This window comes from Platichthys flesus, chromosome 15, assembly GCF_949316205.1.
Source record: "Platichthys flesus chromosome 15, fPlaFle2.1, whole genome shotgun sequence".
NCBI classification, from domain to species: Eukaryota; Metazoa; Chordata; class Actinopteri; order Pleuronectiformes; family Pleuronectidae; genus Platichthys; species Platichthys flesus.
The window spans coordinates 129,193-147,168 of NC_084959.1; the positions used below are offsets into that span (position 1 = coordinate 129,193).

General features: G+C 45.1%; 1 protein-coding gene across 2 annotated transcripts; it reads left to right on the forward strand.

Annotated features, from left to right (window-relative positions):
* Positions 1-1,197: 1,197 nt before the first annotated feature.
* Positions 1,198-16,949, forward strand: LOC133969394 (arf-GAP with Rho-GAP domain, ANK repeat and PH domain-containing protein 1). 2 transcript variants are annotated; one of them, XM_062405835.1, is made up of 26 exons: positions 1,198-1,330; positions 2,692-2,777; positions 2,869-2,900; positions 3,137-3,592; positions 4,019-4,117; positions 4,194-4,386; positions 4,469-4,582; positions 4,772-4,876; positions 5,066-5,126; positions 5,485-5,605; positions 5,974-6,238; positions 6,326-6,525; positions 8,551-8,636; positions 8,982-9,164; positions 9,375-9,443; positions 11,732-11,831; positions 13,876-13,932; positions 14,362-14,488; positions 14,629-14,728; positions 15,037-15,262; positions 15,466-15,511; positions 15,666-15,916; positions 16,007-16,210; positions 16,298-16,403; positions 16,532-16,673; positions 16,750-16,949. In XM_062405835.1, the coding sequence occupies exons 2-26, from the start codon at positions 2,692-2,694 to the stop codon at positions 16,789-16,791; spliced, it is 3,471 nt and encodes a 1,156-aa protein (XP_062261819.1). In that variant the 5' UTR covers positions 1,198-1,330; the 3' UTR covers positions 16,792-16,949. The 2 variants fall into 2 exon arrangements, with proteins under 2 accessions (XP_062261819.1, XP_062261820.1); XM_062405836.1 differs by lacking the exon at positions 1,198-1,330 and having other exon boundaries at positions 2,852-2,900.
* Positions 16,950-17,976: the final 1,027 nt, after the last annotated feature.

Consider the following 17,976-nt stretch of genomic DNA (forward strand, 5'->3'; position numbering starts at 1 on the left):
GATCAATAAACAGCTTCAGTCTCCAACAAAGACTTTTATCAAAGGAAATGTAACTGAAACCTTATTGATAAGTTGTTGATCGTTAAGTAACTGATCGTTGTTGATAAGTAACTGATATTTCTGAAGCAGGAAACTGAAATCATCCTCCTCATGATGAGTTATCAAGATGTGTCTGTGTGGCGCCCCCTGTTGGCTAAATGCTGCTGTAGCTGATGAGTTACTTTTGTTACATCAGTTACACCAGGGGGCGCCAGACAAACTGAGCTTCACTACGTGCTCCTCCTGACGTTGGCTGATGTGAGAGTTATGATCAGAGAGTGACCCCTGGTGGTTGGTCGAAGTTACTGCAGCTTCATTATGACAAACTCTTCAGGTTCAAAGTTTCTAGATGATTCTGATCAGCGGAGAGAGAAGGTCAACATCTGCCCTCTAGTGGACAACGGAAGTCCAGCTGGTTTGTCCTCAACAGTGATTCATCATACAAACTTCACTGGATCACAGGAATCATGGATTCAAATGTTCTGTGTGTGTGTGTGTGTGTGTGTGTGTGTGTGTGTGTGCGTGTGTGTGTGTGTGTGTGTTTTATCTGCACACATTCAGGATTCCATCAGGATGTTCTGTCTCTTCTGAGTCCTCACAATAACTGAAAAGTCTGCTCTTCCCTTTCTGTGCTCGTTAACGACTTTAGCAGGCCAGCATTCACAGACACACACACACACACACACACACACACACACACACACACACACACACGCCTACATTCCTGCAGCAGGTTGAACCAGTGAGATTTCTCTGAGTTCACTGTAAAAGTATTCAGGGTTAAAACAGCTGCTCCTCTTGACATGAACGGAATCACACATGTTCGGGGGGGGGGAGGGGGAGGGGGGGGGGACCTGCTGCTGCTGCTTCACATTAGAAACATTAACCACACAAAATGTCTGTTACTATTTTAGAGAGTTCTTTTGTGAAAACCTCTTTGCTTCTAACAAACATGTTTACTGCTTGAACTGAGGCTGAATACAAGCACGTGATCTTCACACATGACCCACAAAGAGACAGACACACATGTCCCACAAAGAGACAGACACACATGTCCCACAAAGAGACAGACACACATGTCCCAACAAAGAGACAGACACACATGACCCCACAAAGAGACAGAAACAAAAACAAACACACTGACACACAGTAGGTTTAACAGCAGCAGATTTATGAGTGCAGCTAAATCTGAAACAGCTTGTTCAACACGTGAACCAGGAAGAGACACATCAGAGCAAAGGACACGACTAGGGACAACAGGGGAATCACAGACAGCTGAACCAACAGACAGGTAAGTCACAGACAGGTGAACTAAAGACAGGTAAATCACAGACAGCTAAACTTAAGACAAGTTAATCACAGACAGGTGAACCAACAGACAGGTAAGTAACAGACAGGTGAACCAACAGACAGGTGAACTAAAGACAGGTAAATCACAGACAGGTGAACTAAAGACAGGTAAATCACAGACAGGTGAACTAAAGACAGGTAAATCACAGACAGCTAAACTAAAGACAAGTTAATCACAGACAGGTGAACCAACAGACAGGTAAGTAACAGACAGGTGAACCAACAGACAGGTGAACTAAAGACAGGTAAATCACAGACAGGTGAACTAAAGACAGGTTAATCACAGACAGGTGAACTAAAGACAGTTAAGTCACAGACAGGTGAACTAAAGACAGTTAAGTCACAGACAGGTAAGTCACAGACAGGTGAACTAAAGACATGTTAATCACAGACAGGTGAATTAAACATAGGTCAATCACAGACAGCTATACTAAAGACAGGTTAATCACAGACAGGTGAACTAAAGACATGTTAATAACAGACAGGTGAATTAAAGACAGGTTAATCACAGACAGGTGAACTAAAGACAAGTTAATCACAGACAGGTGAATTAAAGACAGGTAAATCACAGACAGCTATACTAAAGACAGGTTAATCACAGACAGGTGAACTAAAGACATGTTAATAACAGACAGGTTAATCACAGACAGGTGAACTAAAGACAAGTCAATCACAGACAGGTGAATTAAAGACAGGTAAATCACAGACAGCTATACTAAAGACAGGTTAATCACAGACAGGTGAACTAAAGACATGTTAATAACAGACAGGTGAATTAAAGACAGGTTAATCACAGACAGGTGAACTTAAGACAGGTTAATCACAGACAGGTGAATTAAAGACAGGTAAATCACAGACAGCTATACTAAAGACAGGTTAATCACAGACAGGTGAACTAAAGACATGTTAATAACAGACAGGTGAATTAAAGACATGTTAATAACAGACAGGTGAATTAAAGACAGGTTAATCACAGACAGGTGAACTTAAGACAGGTTAATCACAGACAGGTGAACTAAAGACAAGTTAATCACAGACAGGTGAATTAAAGACAGGTAAATCACAGACAGCTATACTAAAGACAGGTTAATCACAGACAGGTGAACTAAAGACATGTTAATAACAGACAGGTGAATTAAAGACATGTTAATAACAGACAGGTGAATTAAAGACAGGTTAATCACAGACAGGTGAACTTAAGACAGGTTAATCACAGACAGGTGAACTAAAGACAAGTTAATCCCAGACAGGTGAACTAAAGACAGGTAAACTGATCCCTTTTATTTCCCACCCTGTCTCCAGATGACTCCTCCTCCTTCACCTCCTGTCCCCAAACCTAGAGCTCGTTACAAGACGACCAGTTTGAGCTCCGCCTCCTCGTTAGACAGGTGAGTTCATTTTGAAATCTTTGCAACAAACATTTAAATCTATGTCACAAACAGTTAATTGTAACGTAAACAAGATGTTTGTGTGTTTCAGGAGCGATGACAACACGGTTCCTCGGAGCAGAGGTAACTCTGAGTTCTCTGTGAAGACAGAAGAACCGGTTTCATGTTTGCGTTGCAGCTTTAAGTGTGAAACCAGTTTTAGTGATGATGTCATGTCTTACAATTATAGAACCGATAAAGGCTCTGTCGTATCTGTGTTGTATCATTGTGTCGTTGTGTTGATGACAAATTTACTCTGAAAATCCACCCTCAGGGCTCTTACTTTGAAAGTCCCATAATGACTGTTTCCTCCTCCTCAGATGACGGGGCTACTCGTCTTCCTCCTTCCTCCGGCTCCGATAATGGCTTCATCTTCCCAACTCTGGTCAGTGTCACTGACATCATCGCGGCCAACATTCCGTCATTGGCTGGGGTCGCTGCTGCTGTTGGGGGCTCCGCCCCCCCAGCCTGTTCTGCCCCCTCTGCCCCCCCCTCCATTGACAGCATAGCTGACAACATCACCACTCACATACCGAGCTTAGCATGCACTGCTAATGCTCTTGCTAACCCAGCTGATGCTACATCAAAGCCTTCCTCTTGCCCCACACCTGTACCTGCTGCTAACACAGGTGCTGCTAGCATTGTTAGCTCATTAGCAAACATGGCCGCTTCATTAGGGATTATTAGCTTCGTCCCTTCAGCCCCACCCCCCTCAGATGGTAAACCCAACCCCCCTGCACTACCAAGGATTGCACTTCCTGAAGACCATCACACAGGTATGTCAATCAATTAATCAATCAATCAATCATTCAATCAATCGGTCGGTTGGTTACCATGGTAACTGATCCTCCTGTTAGCATGGGAGAGCAGAATCTTAACTGAGAGAATTCAGGTTAATGAGGGAAATCGCCCCTTATCTGGGACCGCTGACTCAGGGCCCCTGGAGGCCGGGGTCCATTTGTTAATTCAAACCTCTTTACAGTTCAATGTTTCAGTCTCAAGAACCTGGATTATAATCCAGACACTCCGAAATCTCAGAGAAATTGAATTTGATTGGTTGAGTCACAAGGCAGATTTTTAAACATCGCACAAGTTGAACACACAAGTATAAAAGTAACTGACCCCGTCCCACCAGCACCCCCTGCATGTCCAAACAAACACACTCCTCCTGATTGGCTGTTCCACATGTTCTCTCTGTTCAGATGTTGGGGCTCTGTCCCATCTGGTTATGTCATCTTTAGACCCGACTGCAGGAGTCATGCTACCTCCTGTAGAGGGAGCTGCTGAACCCACAGACGAAGGTAAAGACCAGCACTCACTCCCCCCACCTCCCGCCCCCAGCCCAGTCTGACTCCTCTCTGTTGGTTTTGGTTCCAGTTTTCAATCCGTCTCCCCACGTCGCTTTAGCCGAAGTCCCGTATGTCACCGTGTTGTCTTGTTGGGATGGTGAGGAAGCTGACTCTGAATCATCCAATGAGGAGGAGGATACTGGAGTAAGCCCTGCCTCCTTTGCAGATAATGGACCAATGGGAGGAGATTCCCCCTCAGACACAGCTACAAATACTCACAAGTACGTAAACTGTGTACAGTACTGTGATCACTACTATGACCAGAAGTGCATGGCTGCTGCTGACAGTGCTGTGATGTCGCAGGGTCCCGATCAATCCTCCAGGTCGTATCATCCCCAAGAGGCCAGCTCCACCTCCTCCTCGTGCTATTGGCCAATCAGAGAAACCTGGAAAACGAGTGAAACAGAAGATCCCAAGGTCCGTTCATGAGTTCCATCAAGACCAGGTCAGACCCCAGAGTATTCCTGTTTTACCCAGGATGCTTTTGGAGCTGAATTGGTCGGTCTGAAGTGGATTCTGATTGATGTCATGAAAGTGAAGAGTTTAAACTTTATTTATGTTATAATAAACGTAGATGTATAATCAAACATCATGTTTGACCTGCAGAGCAGCAACGATCCGAGTGTCCAGGAAGAAGTGCAGCAACGGAAGTTCAGGTCCACAGAGCGCTGTGGTCCGGTCCAGCTGGCTGGACGTCTGGAAGGGCTTCAGGTACCATCACAGTCAGATGTGGGCCCAAGGAACCCCAGGGCCCCGCCTTGTATTTATATATGTTTATATATATATATATATATTTATATATATATATATGTGCACGCATGAATTTATATAAGGACAAATATCACTACTGATTTTATATAGGATGTATTGACTGATCTGAACGTCCGCTCTCTCTAACAGACACAATGTGCTATGGGCAACTTTGGACGGACAGCAGATGTCTCTGTGGAAGAAACGCACAGTGAGCCTGTCCCTGTCTGTCTGTCTGTGTGTCTGTCTGTGTGTGTGTCTGTGTCTTTGTGTGTGTCTCTGACTCTCTCTGTATGTCTCTGTGTCCCTCTGTCTATGTCCCTGTCTTTCTCTGTGTCCCTGTCCATCTGTCTCTGTCTGTCCCTGTATGTCTCTCGGTGTCTCTGTCTGTCTCTGTGTCCCTCTGTCTATGTCCCAGTCTCTCTCTCTGAACCTGTCTGTTAGTATCAGAATCTGTCTCTCACCACGTCCTTGTCTCTCTCTCTCTGTACCTGTGTGTCAGTATCTGTTCCTGTCTCTCTCTCTCTGTCTGTACCTGTCTGTAGAGTGATGGGTGTGTTTGTTTTCAGGACCGGTTCAGTGAGGTGTTGTTTCATGTGTCCAGCATCACCAACGTGAAGACACAGGACAAAGGAAGATTCTCTGTTTACTTCAGGAAGAAACATTACGACTTCATGGCTCATAGTGACGGTAAGAATCACAGACTGTCAATCAACATGGCGTCTCTATCGCCCCCCCGGTGGCTGGCAGAGACGTCACGATGGACAGCTGTGACTGACTCAGCAGCGTTCGTGTCTGTGATGTTTTAGTTTCATATCTGGAGGAAGTGGAGACGTGTCGTCCGTCTTTATTTATGGTCTGTGGTAAGAAGAGTCACTGCACGGTGAAATGCTTGTTCAACATGTCAGTCCGAGCTAACTCCTCCTCTGATTGGCTTTTGACTTCATCTGGATCAGTCTGTTGCTGCAGCTCAGTGTATAAGCATTTATTTTGATAATCCAGAGGTAACAGGTAATGGACATGTGAAATTAACTAAATGTCATGGTTTCTCCTCTCAGAGGTTCAGGATGGTTGGGTTGCGTCGCTGCTGGCATCACGAGGCCAGCCAAGCCCCGCCCCTGCCCAACTGCATGGACCAATCACCATTAAAGAGCCCCGGAGTCGCGCCTATGCGGCAGTCTGGAGTCACGATCTCTGGATTTACCCCAACAAAGAGGGCTACCTGCTGGGCATCGCCTCCTTCTCCGTCCCCCTGAACGTGGCCGCGGTGAAATCTACAGGAAAACACTCGTTTACCCTCATCACTCCATACAAGAGCTTCAAGTAAACACCTGTCTGTCTACCTGTCTGTGCACCTGTCTGTCTACCTGTCTGTTGACCTGTCCCCCCCCCCCCCTCCCCCATACACAGTCTGTCGGTCGACTCTTCGAAGGACCTGCCACTCTGGTTGGACGGTCTGTCCTTGTCTATCCGCAGTGCTCTGTCCTGCAGCCAGGTGGCGATGCGCCTTCTGGAAAACCCCTGCAACAAGGTGTGTGGTGACTGTGGCTCAGCCAATCCTGAGTGGGCGTCGGTCAACCTGTTGCTGGTCGTCTGTGAGGCGTGTGCAGGTATGTGAAGGAGTGACGGACTGAGAGAGTGAAGGAGTTAAGGAGTGAAGGAGTGAAGGAGTGAATGTGTGTATGAGTGAAGGAGTGAATGTGTGTATGAGTGAAGGAGTGAAGGAGTGAATGTGTGTATGAGTGAAGGAGTGAAGGTGTGTATGAGTGTATGAGTGAAGGAGTGAAGGAGTGAATGTGTGTATGAGTGAAGGAGTGAAGGAGTGAAGGAGTGAATGAGTGAATGAGTGAATGTGTGAAGGAGTGAAGGAGTGATGAGTGAAGGAGTGAAAGAGTGAAGGAGTGAAGGAGTGAATGTGTGTATGAGTGAATGTGTGTTGGAGTGAAGGAGTGAATGTGTGTATGAGTGTATGAGTGAGGGAATGAAGGAGTGTATGTGTGAAGGAGTGAATGTGTGTATGAGTGAAGGAGTGAATGTGTGTATGAGTGAAGGTGTGAAGGAGTAAGGAGTGAATGTGTGTATGTGTGAAGGAGTGAAGGAGTGAATGTCTGTATGAGTGAAGGAGTGAAGGAGTGAAAGAGTGAAGGAGTGAATGTGTGTATGAGTGAAAGTGTGTATGAGTGAAGGAGTGAAAGAGTGAAGAAGTAAATGTTTGTATGAGTGAAGAAGTGAAGGAATGAAAGAGTGAACGAATGAAGGATTGAGGGAGTGAATGTGTGTATGAATGAAGGAGTGACAGAGTGAAAGAGTGAAAGAGTGAAGGAGTGTATAAGTGAAGGAGAGAAGGAGTTGATGAGTGAAAGAGTGAAGGAGTGAAGGAGTGAATGTGTGTATGAGTGAAGGAGTGAAGGAGTGAAAGAGTGAAAGAGTGAAGGAGTGAATGTGTGTATGAGTGAAAGTGTGTATGAGTGAAGGAGTGAAAGAGTGAAGAAGTAAATGTGTGTATGAGTGAAGAAGTGAAGGAATGAAAGAGTGAAAGAATGAAGGATTGAGGGAGTGAATGTGTGTATGAATGAAGGAGTGACAGAGTGAAAGAGTGAAGGAGTGTATAAGTGAAGGAGAGAAGGAGTGAAGGAGTGAAGGGGTGAAGGAGGGAAGGAGTGAATGTGTGTATGAGTGAAGGAGTGAAGGAGTGAATGTGTGTATGAGTGAAGGAGTGTATAAGTGAAGGAGTGTATGAGTGAAGGAGTGTATGAGTGAAGGAGTGTATAAGTGAAGAAATGAAGGAGCGGAGGAGTGTATGAGTGAAGGTGTGAAGGAGTGAATGTGTGTATGAGTGAAGGAGTGTATAAGTGAAGGAGTGAAGGAGTGTATGAGTGAAGGAGTGTATGAGTGAAGGAGTGTATAAGTGAAGAAATGAAGGAGTGGAGGAGTGTATGAGTGAAGGTGTGAAGGAGTGAATGTGTGTATGAGTGAAGGAGTGAAGGAGTGAAGGAGTGAAGGAGTGAATGTGTGTATGAGTGAAGGTGTGAAGGAGCGTATGAGTGAAGGAGTGTTTGAGTGAAGGAGTGAAGGAGTGAAGAAGTAAAGGAGTGAAGGAGTGAATGTGTGTATGAGTGAAGGAGTGAAGGAGTGAAGGAGTGAATGTGTGTATGAGTGAAGGTGTGAAGGTGTGAAGGAGCGTATGAGTGAAGGAGTGAAGGAGTGTTTGAGTGAAGGAGTGAAGAAGTAAAGGAGTGAAGGAGATCCTTAACATTCTTCTTTTTTTATCTGCAACATCAACGGGGCCACAGTCTGGGCCTTTATATCCTGCTAAGCTTAGATCACCATTGTGAATCCTTATTATGTCATATAAGGTTAAACATAAAGTTTTTATTAAAAACATCTGTAAAAAGAGTTGGACATCAAATTGTATCACAGCATTAATAGTCAAACTGAAGCACTCCTATAGTTGATCCTGAAGGAACTCAGAAAAACATCTGTTTTTTAATTATCAATTTTCATCTCAATCACCTCAATAAGGAAATTTATTTAGCTTTTCTCATGTGTAAAGAGCTGAGTCTTAGTGTGAAATGCTAACATTGCTAACTGATCTACTGGTTTGAATGGAGAATGCTAAAGGAGTCTGCTCTTAGGTCAGCATCGCGCTCTGGGTAGTAACCTGTCGAAGGTACGCAGTCTGATGATGGACAACAAGGTCTGGACTGAACCACTGTTACAGGTGAGGGGGGGCTGAACCACTGTTACAGTTGAGGGGGGGACTGAACCACTGTTACAGGTAAGGGGGGTGACTGAACCACTGTTACAGGTAAGGGGGGGGACTGAACCACTGTTACAGGTGAGGGGGGGCTGAACCACTGTTACAGTTGAGGGGGGGCTGAACTACAGTTACAGGTGAGGGGGGGGCTGAACCACTGTTACAGGTGAGGGGGGGGCTGAATCACTGTTACAGGTGGGGGGGGGGCTGAATCACTGTTGCAGGTGGGGGGGGGCTGAATCACTGTAACAGGTGGGTGGGGGGGGGGGGCTATAGTCTGTAAGATGTAAACCTTAAATCCTCTTTCAGCTGTTTGTCGCCTACGGGAACCGGCTGGCCAATCAGGTGTGGGCGGCTTCAGTGCCGGCAGCCGAGCAGCTGATTCCTGACTCGTCTGATGAGGAGAGGTCAAAGTTCATCCAGGATAAATACAGCAGGGGGCGCTACAGACGAGTCCATCCACTGACGTCCTGTCTCTCTCTAATGGACCAGGTTTTTTATGAATACGTACATTTCAGTAAACAATATTGATATATGTGTATTTATTTAATCCTTTATTAATATAGTAAAACTAGAAAACTAGTTAAATAGTTAAGACTTTGCCGAAGCTACAGATATATTTTTTATTGGTTAAAGTCAAAAACATTTCACTGTGTAGCAGGTAGAAAGTTAATAATAATATATTGAATTTGTGTGTTTCAGAGGCTGCGAGAGGTGGCGTGTACTGATGACATCGAGGAGACCATGTCTCTGATCTGCTCAGGGGCAAAGGTCAGATCTCACACACACACACACACAAACACAGTGTTCAACACACACACACACACAGTGTTCAACACACACACATTTAAATAATGCTTTAATGGAATTGAACGCAGACCTGGATGTAACGTTTAAAGGCCCAGTTCAGAAAATGAGTGAGAGACGTGAAACTATTAGTATTAATAATAATGTCTGTCTCTCTCTCTTGTCCTCTCTCTCTTTGCCTCTCTCTTGTCATCTCCCTCTTTTCCTGTCTCTCTCGTCCTCTCTCTCTTTTCACCTCTCTCTCTCTCTTGTCCTCTCTCTCTTGTCCTCTCTTTCGAGTCCTCTCTCTCTCGTCCTCACTCTCTTTTGTCCTCTCTCTCTTGTCCTCTCTTTCGAAGCCTCTGTCTCTCGCCTCTCTCTCTTGTCCTCTCTTTCGAAGCCTCTCTCTCTTGTCCTCTCTCTCTTGTCCTCTCTCTCGAGTCCTCTGTCTCTCTTGTCCTCTGTCTCTCGCCTGTCTCTCTTGTCCTCTCTCTCTTGTCCTCTCTCTCTTGTCTTCTCTTTCAAGTCCTCTGTCTCTCGCCTGTCTCTCTTGTCCTCTCTCTCTTGTCCTCTCTCTCTTGTCCTCTCTTTCAAGTCCTCTGTCTCTCGCCTGTCTCTCTTGTCCTCTCTCTCTTGTCCTCTCTCTCTTGTCCTCTCTTTCAAGTCCTCTGTCTCTCGCCTGTCTTTCTTGTCCTCTCTCTCTTGTCCTCTGTCTCTCTTGTCCTCTCTCTCTTGTCCTCTCTTTCAAGTCCTCTGTCTCTCGCCTGTCTCTCTTGTCCTCTCTCTCTTGTCCTCTCTTTCAAGTCCTCTGTCTCTCGCCTGTCTCTCTTGTCCTCTCTCTATTGTCCTCTGTCTCTCTTGTCCTGTCTCTCTTGTCCTCTCTCTCTTGTCCTCTCTTTCAAGTCCTCTGTCTCTCGCCTGTCTCTCTTGTCCTCTCTCTCGAGTCCTCTGTCTCTCTTGTCCTCTGTCTCTCGCCTGTCTCTCTTGTCCTCTCTCTCTTGTCCTCTCTCTCTTGTCTTCTCTTTCAAGTCCTCTGTCTCTCGCCTGTCTCTCTTGTCCTCTCTCTCTTGTCCTCTCTCTCTTGTCCTCTCTTTCAAGTCCTCTGTCTCTCGCCTGTCTCTCTTGTCCTCTCTCTCTTGTCCTCTCTCTCTTGTCCTCTCTTTCAAGTCCTCTGTCTCTCGCCTGTCTTTCTTGTCCTCTCTCTCTTGTCCTCTGTCTCTCTTGTCCTCTCTCTCTTGTCCTCTCTTTCAAGTCCTCTGTCTCTCGCCTGTCTCTCTTGTCCTCTCTCTCTTGTCCTCTCTCTCTTGTCCTCTCTTTCAAGTCCTCTGTCTCTCGCCTGTCTCTCTTGTCCTCTCTCTATTGTCCTCTGTCTCTCTTGTCCTGTCTCTCTTGTCCTCTCTCTCTTGTCCTCTCTTTCAAGTCCTCTGTCTCTCGCCTGTCTTTCTTGTCCTCTCTCTCTTGTCCTCTGTCTCTCTTGTCCTCTCTCTCTTCTCCTCTCTTTCAAGTCCTCTGTCTCTCTTGTCCTCTCTCTCTTGTCCTCTCTCTCTTGTCCTCTCTTTCAAGTCCTCTGTCTCTCGCCTGTCTCTCTTGTCCTCTCTCTCTTGTCCTCTGTCTCTCTTGTCCTGTCTCTCTTGTCCTCTCTCTGGTCCTCTCTCTCTAAAGAGGTGATGTCACCATGTAGTGCTACCTGTGTGTGTGTGTTGTTGTTTTTCATTCCTGAATGAATTGTCTAAAGTAACAAAGTGTTTGTAACATTTACTTTTAACATGAAAACAATGTTTACAAACTGCAACAGAAATCAATTCAGATGAAACAACTGTCACAGTCGTTTTAATAGGGCAGGATTTGTATACATGTTGCTGCTGATTGGCTGACACTTCAGACACACCCACCCACTCAAAGCTTGTGGACACATTTAGGGGAAACATGTCGTTCAACACGGAAACTGTGACACGTGATGTGGCAGAACACACGTGTCTGATCGTAAAGACAATTACTTTGATCAACTTTAACGAGACATTTGCAGCAGTGAATTAGAGGTGGAAATTTACATCTTTAATTTGTTATTAAGTCGGACATAACATCTTCTTACTACATACAACATACATGACGATGTGCTCACGTCAACCTGTGACATGGGGACATCCTCTCATGGGGGGGGCCACAGCAGCTCAATGATCAAACCTAGTTGTCATGGAAACATCAGTCTCCGTCAAAGACAGGGAGAGAACTCTGTGACATCACATGATCGTTGTCATGTGACCTGTGTACAGGTGCGTCAGACAGATCCTCAGAGCCCCTCCCCCATCCTCCTGGCTGAGAGGGCGGGGCATGCTCTGCAGAGTGAGCTGCTCCGACTCAACGAGTACACAGGTAACACACACACACACACAGGTAACACACACACACACAGGTAACACACACACACATGCTGAGCAGGCGCTCACTGACTCACCGGCTGCTTCTTATCACTGGAGACAGAGAAAACACAGAGTTCTTCTGGTCTCAGCTGATCAGAGATCAGCACAGAAGCTTCCTGATCAGAGCAGAAGCTGCAGTTGGTTTCTACCGAGCTTCAGTTCCTGTGTCCGCCTCCAGTCGGACCTGCTCTCACTTTTTGTTTTGACATTTCGCCAAATTATATATATATTTTTAGGCTATTAGGCTTAAAATGTCAACAGTTTTCTTTATTGTCGTTCTATAATTTCATAAATGCCACAAGCTATAGTTTAGTATAATATAACTTTATATAAAACTTTATAAGCTATGTGATCAATATGTTTTGCGGCTCCAGACAAATTTTATTTTGGGGAAGAGGGGGCAAAATGGTTCTTTTGATAGTAAAGGTGGCCGACCCCTGCCCTAACCCTTAACCTAAACCTGATTCTAACCTGCAAACCAAGTCTTAACTAGCCTGACGTTGTCAGACTCACAATTCTAGTCAGAATGTGAGTCTGAGACGCTCCATTGGGCTGTGATTATGGGGCGTGTTTCAACTGACCAGGAAATAAAATTCCTCTTCGCTCAAGTGGAAAGACCTACAACCAATCCGAGCAACGTAGTATGTGACGTATGTTAAGCAACGCATTGTGAGTTATTTACTAACCCGGGTTCACACCGGACGCTTCAGCGCAGCGCCAAGCCTTAAACAACAGCTGGCTCCCATCCACTCCCATGTTAAACCTTTGTGCGGGTCACACCGGAGGCTGAAGCACCGCGAGGCAGCCTTGGCGCAGCGCGGTGCTTCAGCCTCCGGTGTGACCCGCACAAAGCCGTGCAGCGATCGTTTCGGCGTCGAGTCTATTTTTTGCACTTGACGCGAGTGTATCGCACCAGGAAACACACTGAAAAACGATCTTAAACTATATTGATGACATATCTTATATGATATAAATGATCAAATATGCATCCCATACTTTGAAGTCCCCTTCTGTTGTCCTGGAGTTTTAATTTGACCAATGACATTATTAAATGCCCCCCTCTGCCCATCCACTACAGCCACACAAGCAGTGATACAGATGAAAAGAGAGGGGGGGGGGGGCTACGTTCTCCACATAGGTTTGAGTGGAGAATCCGTAATTTACCCTCGACACCCGACATGTAACGGAGCAAACAGCGAAGTTCTTCAACATGGATGACATTAAATTAATAATTGAAGTGGAGAAGTACAGTGAGTTGTATGATCCTCGGAACATGTTGTATAAAGACAAATGTTGGGACGCTGTTGCTTAATGTTGGAGCAACAAGTAAGTTTATGCTTTTAATCTACTGGATCAACGGGTGATATTATTAGCGCTGCCCGGCGGTTCAGCGTCGCTTCAGTGTCCGGTGTGAACAGCCCAGCGCCGGGGCGATAGGGACTAGCGCGGTGCTTTGGCGTCGCCTCCACGTTCTCTGTTCCTCTTTCAAAATGAATGCGCTGTCGATGTCTTCTAAAACAGACTCAATGGCAGCATCTACACATCTCAGCTCTCCAGCAGCAGACATGTTTGTTGAAAACGAATTCAACCCAAGGGCACTTTGATGACGTGGTTTATTACGTACCGTTGATCATCTGTCCATCATCGTATAAAGCCCGCCCTGACAATCTGATTGGCCCGGTCGGGCATAATTTCTTCCCAACGGAGAGACTCCAGACCGAACTTCCCGACCTCAAATGTTGTGGGCGGGGCTAAGTTCGTCTGGCATTCAAGCTAAGTCTTAACCCCAAAACAGTCCATGAAATGGGGGGGAGGGGTCACAAAGTTAGAACCGGCCAAAAGGTCCCCACTCCAGAGGCTGTAGACTCAAAATGGTCCTCACAAAGACAGCTGTACAAGAACACAGGTAACACACTCACACACACACACATAAACAGACACACACACACAAACAGACACACACACACACAATCCCCTGTTGTTTTTTCTCTCTTCAGAAGTCCCGCCTCACCAGCCCCAGTCAATCAAAAGGAGACCTGACTCCGCCCCCTCAGGTAGAAACATTGAAATGTTTTCATTTGAAACATTTTCTCATTTATGTGTGTGTTTTTTTGTGTGTGTGTGCGTGTGTTTCCTGCTTGTGTGTGTGTGTGTGTGTGCGCGTGTTGCCTGCGTGTGTGTGTGTGTGTTTCCTGCTTGTGCGTTTGTGTGTGCATGTGTTGCCTGCTTGTGTGTGTGTGTGTGTGTGTGTGTGTTTCATGCTTGTGCGTTTGTGTGTGCATGTGTTGCCTGCTTGTGTGTGTGTGTGTGTGTGTGTTTCATGCTTGTGCGTTTGTGTGTGCATGTGTTGCCTGCTTGTGTGTCTGTTGCCTGCTTGTGTGTTAGCTAAGTGTGTGTGTGTCTGTTACCTGTGTGTGTGTGTGTATGTTTCCTTCTTGTGGGTGTGTGTGGGTGTGTGTTAACCAAGTCTGTGTGTGTCCCAGGTGAAGAGGAGGAGGAGCTTCATGGGAAACTGGAAGAAGATCGTTTTCTTTTCTCGGTAGAAAACGATTCAGCAGCTTGTGACGTCCTCGACCTGCGAGAGCTCCTGTCAGTGTTCATCAAATACGGGTAAACACTACTACTTCTAGTACTTCCAGTAGTACTAGTACAACTACTAGAACTTCTACTCTAATAGTAGAACAACTGGAACTACAGTACAGATGATCCCTTATGGCTGATGATGTCACTTCCTGTTCCTGTGTGTTCAGCGCGGCCCATGAGTTTGAGATGGTGACGTTGAGCGATCAGCTGATTTGTGCAGCTGACGATCACGACACTCTGATGACTCACCTGCTGCACATCCTGAAGGTAAGCCCTGTGTGTTCATCCTCAGATAGAGTCATATAATATATCATTTATAATTTATAATTTATAATATAATATGATATAATATATAATATATAATATATAATATATAATATATAATATATAATATATAATATATAATTTATAATATATAATTTATAATATATAATGTATAATATAATATATAATATATAATATATAATTAATAATATATAATATATAATATTTAATTTATAATATAATATATATAATATATAATTTATAATATAATATATATAATATATAATATAACCACAGTTTCTTGTTTCTAGGTGATTCTCCCAGGGGGTGTGTCTTATGCAGAGGTGGGCGGGGCGTCAGCTGTCAGTAAAGTGTGTGTGGTTGAAGTGGGCGGAGCCTCGAGTCAGTCTGACGCCTGGTTGTTACTCTGTGAGGATGGCGTCAGCGTCCATCCCGTCCACAGACACACACACACAGACACACACAGACACACACACCCAACTGTGAGGATGGACCTGAGCACGATCCGTCACCATGGTAACCTTTGAGAAATTAAACATTTTAGTAAGAAGTGAATAAGGTTCAGGCTCTGTGTGTGTGCGTGCGTGTGTGTGTGCGTGTGTGTGTGTGTGTGTGCGTGTGTGTGTGTGTGTGTGTGTGTCAGACTGGAAAATGTTTTCAAAATGAGTCATAACTAAATTTTTGGACAAAACATATTTTTTATTTACGTCGTCCTTCAGAACTGGACCCATCAAAAAACGTCATCACCATGGAAACTGGAGACAGGTGTGTACCACACACAAAACAACAACAACAACAAAAACAGCTCAAGACAGAAAGAATGTGATTGACATTAAAGGGTTCGATGTTTCCAAGCTTCTGATTGGCTGAATCAATCGTCCTCTTGACATGACAGGTAAAGTTTGGTTTCTCTCTTCAGGGGCGTGTCTTTGCGTTTCAAGGAGCAGCACAGCTGTCAGTCCTGGTTCAACCACCTGCAGAGAGCTCTGACCAATCACAGCTCGGATCCTCACTGTCCTCCAGCAGCCAATCACAGCTTAGATGCTCACCGTCCTCCAGCAGCCAATAGCAGCTCCACTCGTCAGGCTCTGTACCCGGATCTGGACGTTGGCTTGAGAGGTTCAGTACCACAGGGTATCGAACGCTGCATCTCCCACATCACTGCCCACGGTCAGAACAAGTGCAGTAAACCAGTTGTTGGGGCCTCTGAGGCCCCCAGGGTCCTTCACAGCTGCCTGAACACAAACATGTCTGTCTCAGGTTTGAAGGTGGAGGGCGTGTACCGCCGCTGTGGCCTTGCTGCGAAAGTGAACCAATTGGTGGAGGCTCTGATGACATCACCAAGTTCTGCCCTCCTGGAAAGTGACGAGCAAGGTGTGTTGGACGCTGGCTCCGCCCTCAAACAATATGTCCGCCAGCAGCAGGGTTTAATCCCCAACGTACAGCCGTGGCTGCAGGCCGCAGGTCAGTCCACAGTGCCTGCAGTACAAGTACATGTAGTACTACTCCAGTAATCAGAGTTCAGTGTAGTAAAAGTACTTTGTCTCTCAGTGGTTTCAGATCAACGCTCCAGGTTTAAAGCTTATCAACGGTTACTACGCCAACTTCCTGACGACAACCGAGCTACGCTGAGCGCACTGTTCGCACACTTCTACATGTAATGCACACACACACACACCAGACACACACACATATACACATGCACACAGTAACACACACAATAACACACAGTAACACAAAGTAACAGAAGTAGCACAAACAGATGTTGTTTGTGTGTCTGTTCAGGGTCCAGGTGTTCTCTCAGGTGAACAAGATGTCCGCTCAGAATCTCGCTCTGATTCTCGTCCCGTCTCTGTTTCACACCTTGAGCCAGGATCTGCTCACACTCACCAGAGAGTTCATCATCCACCACCCACTGCTGTTCCTGGTAAACACACAACACACACACACACACCACATACATCTGACCCACACACCCCGATCATTCACTGTTTTCTGTGCAGACACCTGAGGAAGAGGAGGAGGAACAGATCACAGTCTTCTGATGAAGAAGAAGAAGGACAAATTAGAAGTGATATTTTATCTCTGCATTTTTCACTCATTTACTTGTTTTATTCATTCATTACTTTATTTTTTGGGTGAAATCCACACAAACACAATATCTATGGAATATTGTGTTTGAATATTAAATCAATGAAAATAAGCTTTGTGTGATTCCTAGTGTGAGCAGTGCTTCCACAGTGCCGTTGAGCCAGGCACCTGAAACAACAGTTTAACGTTTACATCTTAAAGCCAAAATAATCAAATCATCAAATGAAATATTCTTTTCCTCCTTCATATGTGAAATATGTTTGTAGCAGTCGTCCAGATTTCCTGATGGTAAACTCCATTAACTAGTCCTCAACTCAAATAACTAGTCCTCAAACTCCATCAACAAGTCCTCAACTGCAACATATAGTCCTCAAACTCCATTAACTAGTCCTCAAACTCCAACAACTAGTCCTCAAACTCCATTAACTAGTCCTCATACTCCAACAACTAATCCTCAAACTCCATCAACAAGTCCTCAACTCCAACAATTAGTCCTCAAACTCCATTAACTAGTCCTCAAACTCCAACAACTGGTCCTCAAACTCAATCAACAAGTCCTAAACTCCAACAACTAGTCCTCAAACTCCATTAATTAGTCCTCAAACTCCATTAACTAGTCCTCAAACTACAACAACTAGTCCTCAAACTCAATCAACAAGTCCTCAACTCCAACAACTAGTCATCACACTCCATTAATTAGTCCTCAACTCCATTAACTAGTCCTCAAACTCCAACAACTAATCCTCAAACTCAATCAACAAGTCCTCAACTCCAACAACTAGTCATCACACTCCATTAATTAGTCCTCAAACTCCATTAACTAGTCCTCAAACTCCATCAACAAGTCCTCAAACTCTAACAACTAGTCCTAAAACTCCATTAACTAGTCCTCAAACTCCATCAACTAGTCCTCAAATTCAAACAACTACTCCTACACTAAAATAACTAGTCCTCAACTCAAACAACTAGTCCTCAAAACTCCATCAACAAGTCCTCAAATCCAACAACTAGTCCTCAAACTCCATCAGCAAGTCCTCAAACTCCAACAACTAGTCCTCAAACTCCATTAATTAGTCCTCAACTCCATTAACTAGTCCTCAAACTCCATCAACAAGTCCTCAAACTCTAACAACTAGTCC

What these genes read in the sequence shown, in the direction of transcription:
- LOC133969394 (XM_062405835.1), top strand. Translation starts at nt 2,692, where the DNA reads ATGACTCCTCCTCCTTCACCTCCTGTCCCCAAACCTAGAGCTCGTTAC. An exon ending in CGTCTGTGAGGCGTGTGCAG is followed by an intron (nt 6,526 to 8,550) that starts GTATGTGAAGGA and finishes GTCTGCTCTTAG; the next exon opens with GTCAGCATCGCGCTCTGGGT. An exon ending in CCGACTCAACGAGTACACAG is followed by an intron (nt 11,832 to 13,875) that starts GTAACACACACA and finishes TTCTCTCTTCAG; the next exon opens with AAGTCCCGCCTCACCAGCCC.